Here is a 6,123-nt window from a genome sequence, read left to right on the forward strand (position 1 = left end):
TCCCTGTTCACCTAGCAGTAAAGTAGGTACCTGTTGTAAGTCGAAAGTTGCGAATTCGTATTCAGGGAGTTGGAACTTCCAATAACTTGACGACATAAACCACTAACTCTTCAGGCTTCTACGCCCTTAACTCATGAGACATAAAGGCAAGCATGAACTTAGCATGCTTCCCTGTTGGGCGCTGTAAACGCTTCTGTACTTCACCTTACACAAGGATGTAGGGGAGTGCCCAATAAAATAAACAAAAACAAAAAAACAAAAACAAAAAAAAATTACATTACAAGGTGACACACAATGCATAATGCTATTAAAAAATATTAATCCAACCTTTACTCTCTCCCGAGGGTCACGGCTACGTTTGAGTTCTAGGTCTGGTGGACGATCAGGTCTATTATTGGTCACTGTAGAGCCTGTGGAAGCAGTGCTGGACGGACGCCGCTCATCATGCACTGCTCTGATCCATCTCTCAGGGTCCCATCGTCCAGGGGATTTGTTGTAGGAAGGATCCAAACAAGACGGCCATTTTACAGACAAGGGGGCTTCCTTTAGTGCCAAGAGTTCATCCTAATCCAAAAAATAAAATGATTGAGTCAAATAATTCTTCATCATCATCACTATGTAATTAACTCTTAAGCAAACATCTTTACAAATAAATTTAATATAATTCCACCAAATTGCTTTTATATTTCAACCATAGAAAAATGGATGCATTCTAAACCTTCCTTAACTCCCCACAAACATCTTGCTTCTTTCTTACCGCGGCTAATTACTTAGAATGAAAAAAATCTGGCATTGCTCTCAACTCTCGCACCATGTAAACAAAAATATTGTAGGTTCTTTGTTGAATCTATGCTACACTTTAAACCAATATCTAAGACACCAATGGCAGGTCAATGCATCCACAAATAAAATATAAAAGTTCATAATTTCCAAGACAGAAGTGATATAGGGATTCTGGATTGCTACTTGAAAAGCTAATTGGAAAAGGAAAAAAAATGCTCCCAATTTAATTACCCTGGAGTATTGCCACTGAGGAAGATTTTGGGGGGAAGAAGAGCTAGATGGTGTTGCAGTTCCCTTGAGGGACTCTCCTCCGCTTGAATCAGATGAAGAGGCAGATATATCTCCCTCTTCTGGCTTGGAAGAGGGTGTGGATGAGTCCCGACCTCCACCGCCACTACTCCCATCATCCCCATCTTCCTGTTGTTGCTGTTGACTAGACCACATCTCAGGGCTTTCTCCATTCGTTTCTGTAAATAACACACATATTAGTATAAGTGCTACAATAAAAAAAAAATTATTATCTTTACCAGCCTTGTCCTGTTTATCGCAAGGAGGCTGGAAAAGAGCAAACATACACACATTACCATTTATTCATTCTTCCATCCACACCAAGGCCCCAAATCAGAATTACCCCAGTCAACTCAAACACAGCAGCATCACACATCGATATCATAGTTCCCAAACATTACTCAACATTGTGCTCTCCAATCATTCATCAGCAACATACATACTTCATCCCATTCTTCCAGTGATCCCCTCCACCTGAAATCCTATATTCAGAACAAGCCATAATCGTGTAAAAATCAATAAGTGTACACAGTTTCTAGGACCTGAAACTTGTGCCTAGAACCTAAAAACTGAAGAAAGCTTGAAAATCAGATAAACCATCCAATTATACCAGAATCCTTAAAAAGGAGACATTTGATATAGCAATTTCACTTAATGAGGGGCAAGGTCGAGTCTCTGATGTTACCTTGATCCTCTGCTGTTCAGTTTGACCTCAAAATCAAGCAGGGTCAACCACCTCGGTTCCAGCCCATTTATCTATCAAAACCCCGGGCCGGTGGAAGTTGTTTGGACACTCTTCCTAGCCCCCAATAGTCCCTGTTCACCTAGCAGTAAAGTAGGTACCTGTTGTAAGTCGAAAGTTGCGAATTCGTATTCAGGGAGTTGGAGCTTCCAATAACTTGATGACATACACCATTGACTCTTCAGGCTTATATGCCCTTAACTCATGCGACAAAGGCAAGCATGAACTTGGCATGCTTTCCTGTTGGGCGCTGTAAACGCTTCTGCACTTCACCTTACACAAGGATGTAGGGGGGTGCCCAATAAAAAAAAACCTATCAAAACAAGGGAAGGGAGTGGATCTACTCTTTCAACACAAATGGAGCTCAATAGGCATCTGTGTGAAAGGTCCCATTGAACTCCACTAATTTCTAAGACAAAAAATGGCTCCTATGAAAGAGACCTAAGCTGACCGATCCCATGTGTCATCTTCCAGTTTCAATGTTAAAAACTAATAACCTGAGGTCTCAAGTTAGTAGTGATTCTTTGACTAATACTGTACTGACCTACAAGAGTGATAACATAAGCCAAAAGAGACTAAATTACCATTCACCAGAACACTACTCATATAATTTCAAGTCTTTTCAAAGAGATGGATCTATGTAAGTCCATTAACGCTTTAACCCATAAACTGCGACACACCTCACATGATGATACACACTAGACCAACATGCAATATACTGTATACAGTAATACAATTTTCAGGGCACTTATAAAATTCTGCAAAGAGTAACATATTTAAAACACGTTCCATGTCTCTATACACCTCTCACACCATCCATGCGGCACTCAGACCGTCGGTGCTGCCTCAGTGGACATGAAAGAGGTACGTTTGTCATAATCTCCCACTGTGCCCCTCACCAGCCCTAGTCACTCAGCCCACACACTCACTTAAAACACTTGAGCCATTACATGACAAGGGTAGCTATAGGGGTTAGTTTTATTTTTCATACTCCTGGAAACATATCTTTAATCTTGTAAGAATATAACAGTATCATATGCATTTTCAGAAAATTTTCTCATGTATTTTATGTACAGTGGTAGCCAGGTTATCTCATTGGTACAGCCTATGGATGAAATTACATACAGGTATCTATTGTAAAGACGCCAAAAAACAGTCGTGTCACTGAATTTCAATATAACATTTAGTTTCATACATAAATTGCATATTTGGCCATGGAGCAACCAACAACTAATTTTAATTACTCGAGATATAGTAAGAGTATTAGGCCATGACCTGCATGGGTTCTGGCTTCAATGAATCGACAAAAATTGAAAAATAAGAATGAATTTAGCAGAAACAAAACACTGAGCATTGAAAATAAAACTAATTGTGAAATATTACTGAAACACACAGAACATAAAATGTCTTAAACATATAACAGACTTGCTGCTTAGTAATACTCTGGAATAGGGGCACTGGTCAACCAAGAAATTTAGAAACTTTTTGTGTAGAGGATAACATATTTGTAAAAAAAAATTATGATTAGGAATTTTCATAATTTTGTTTATGTGTAGTTATATATAAATCCAACCGGTTCCCCTGATGCTAGTTGTGGCACTTGAACTGTTCACAAACACTTCCCCGTGACTGATCGAACAATAAGTGACTGAACTTTTCCCAACAACCTTTCCATATCTTACCTATCCTTCCTAACTTAGTCTAAAATAAGGTACTTTTATCCAAGGATCGATAGATTATATTTGTTTCATCTTATCTATGATTAATGATATGATGTAGGCTACGGTACTAATCCAGGATACTCCCCTAAAACCCAACTGCCGCAAAAAAATTTATAGAAGACGAGTTGTTTCTTACCTCAAGAATACCCAGAATCAGGTGGAGAACTGCCAACTTTCTTGAAAATTTGTTTTGGTTAGTTTTACTGGTTCATTATGAGCAAACGCCTGGTACGTTCCATCACCAGATGACACTATGTTTGTGCTTTATCTATTGACAATCACTTCCCACCAGCCAACCAATGCTAAGTGACGGAACATTTCCCAGTGACCTTTCCATACCTTACCACATTAAACCTACCTAAGCTAACCTAAATATTGTCCTGTGCTGTGCTGTACTTCCATCCTAGGGTATGTATGTTAGGTAAATTTAGTTGGTTCATCCTACCTACAACTAATCATACAATAAAATGTAAATACTGTACTGTAAGTCAATATGGTATCACCAGCAGCTAGCACATGGCCATTTATTTGTGTTCAGGACAAAAAAAATACTGTATGTCAAAGCAAAATTTTTTTTTTAATTCCTCTACCTTGTTTTAGATATTCTTGAGGTAAGAAGCCAATTTTCATCAATAGAAAATTTTTGTTATTAGTTCTTAGAGAAAAGTGTCCTAAAATATTTCCTAACGAAGCAGTCACTGGAAGTACAGTATATGTGTGTGTGTGTGTGTGAATCACTTGTCCGGCAAACAATTAGACATATCGTAGAAATACAGGTAGACACTGACTAGTGTTCTGGATAATTAAAGTCACCACAATAATAGTACGAATATTGCTAATCCTTCACTTTTTTTCTTTTTCTTAAGGTATAAAAGAAGTTATACTGTACCTGTATCTTCTATACTGAAAAATTCTGAAGTTCCTGGTTAATATCTCCCCTTGTTTCAGAGCACTCTACTGTATTACACATAACTGTATATAGTAAAACGTGATGAGTGGAACTGTGTCTACCAGGATATTTGTAGAAAATGACAATAACAGATTAAAATCAAGTGCTATGCAGTCCTTAACAATTACAATGAACAAACAAATCAATGGTTAAATCCTTGTAGTATTGTTCGGTGTTGACCTTTATGTGAGCAGTTATACTTTGTCCAAATGTATTTTAGCATTATTATTAAAATTAATTCTTATTGCAGACATGTGGTGGACGTTGGTAAAATGAATCTATACTTGGTATGAACTTAGAATTGCGTTAAGTTTCTATTATGTATGTGGCGTCCAATTTCGGGAAACAAGCCCACATTAAAAAACATACCCGTTACTTATATTTAAACAATACAGTCCCCATACTGGCAAACTTCGTCTTCAATTGAAAAAGAGCAACTTGCTATTCACTGCAACAGATGACAACAGAGGGCACAAATTATAATTCTAAAATATGTTTCCATAGTATAATGTGGGTTTGATTTCTAAAGTTGATATTTCCATTATTGTGATCGCTCCAAGAGTTCAGCTTACTATCAATCATGGCTGTAAGTGCATGGCATTAAACTATTTCTGAGATAAAAACAATCAAAGCTAACTAATATAACCTTCCAGTCATTGGTTAATTTTGGTTAGGTTAGGTTCACTTTTCACAAAATGGTTTAATGCCGTACGCCGACTCTCACACCTGTCGTGCGTCAACAAACTGGTCGTTGCTTTCCCGTACAGAAACTAAACACATGATTCTAAATTCAAATTCACTAATACTAATGTCTGTAACCTGCTTGTTCAATAACAAATAATGTTCTGGAAATCTGTAAAAACAAACTGAGAAAACAATATTGTAAGCATGGAAAGAAAAGGTAAATACTTGTAAAGGAAGAGTTCTGTTCACCTTCACAGGAAATAAGTGAAAACCTTTCCTCTAACCTTTAACAATTGTCATTTTCCTCATCCCCTTATCTTCACAAATAAGCATTAATACACAGGTAGTTGATTAAGGTATTTCTAACATTTTCTTAACAATTAAGTGTATGTGGTACTTAATATCCAACTAATAAGGCACAAATTACTTTCCAAGAGATGTAGCAAGTAATGAATGCCTGGTCCTCTTACTACCTGTAAAGTTATCTCAAGGCTCCATATGAAAAAACAACCTTTATGCCCAAGACCTTCAAAGACACATATAGCCTCAAGATCATACACGCTTCCACAACTTTCACTTCATCTCCATTCATATTATAACAAAAGAAAAATATCTACCTAAACCACCTGCATCCACAAGGATCGGTATTGGAGGAGGCGTATTACCATCATTGGCAGGATCCCCTTCTTGTTTGGGTTTCGTTGACATGACTGGAAATACAAGGCTGGAAGTCGGCTATGACAGCAGCTGTTACCCTGGCAATAGTATACTTAAATATACACACTCAAGTTCTTCTTTCACACCACAAAAGTCTACACTACACAAGAACCAAGAAAAGTGCGGGCATCGCAGAAATGTTGGCAAATAAAGTCACATAAACAACGGACACTGATGCAAAAATAGAAATATGGCGGTAGATTCCCGGATGACGAAAATTGGTAGGAGGAGCTCTAGTG

General features: G+C 37.6%; 1 protein-coding gene across 10 annotated transcripts in view; it reads right to left on the reverse strand.

The window, feature by feature from the left end:
- Positions 1–6,123, reverse strand: part of LOC121854170 (mastermind-like protein 2) — a 44,672-nt gene extending 38,549 nt beyond the window's left edge. For 9 of the 10 annotated variants that reach the window (XR_006086497.1, XR_006086496.1, XM_042348635.1 and 6 more), the window contains exons 1-3: positions 5,785–6,123; positions 1,015–1,250; positions 328–564 (exon numbers count right to left, since the gene is read on the reverse strand). Coding sequence is in view for 8 of the 10 variants with exons in the window: in XM_042348635.1 (XP_042204569.1) it covers positions 328–564; positions 1,015–1,250; positions 5,785–5,875 (564 nt within the window). In the remaining 2 variants the exon portion in view is untranslated. Of the gene's footprint in view, positions 1–327; positions 565–1,014; positions 1,251–3,670; positions 4,148–5,784 lie in introns of those variants that run through there. The other variant, XM_042348636.1, reaches the window with a different exon arrangement.

The sequence above is a fragment of the Homarus americanus genome, unplaced genomic scaffold (assembly GCF_018991925.1).
Source record: "Homarus americanus isolate GMGI-L3 unplaced genomic scaffold, GMGI_Hamer_2.0 scaffold13581, whole genome shotgun sequence".
In the NCBI taxonomy this organism is placed as follows: Eukaryota; Metazoa; Arthropoda; class Malacostraca; order Decapoda; family Nephropidae; genus Homarus; species Homarus americanus.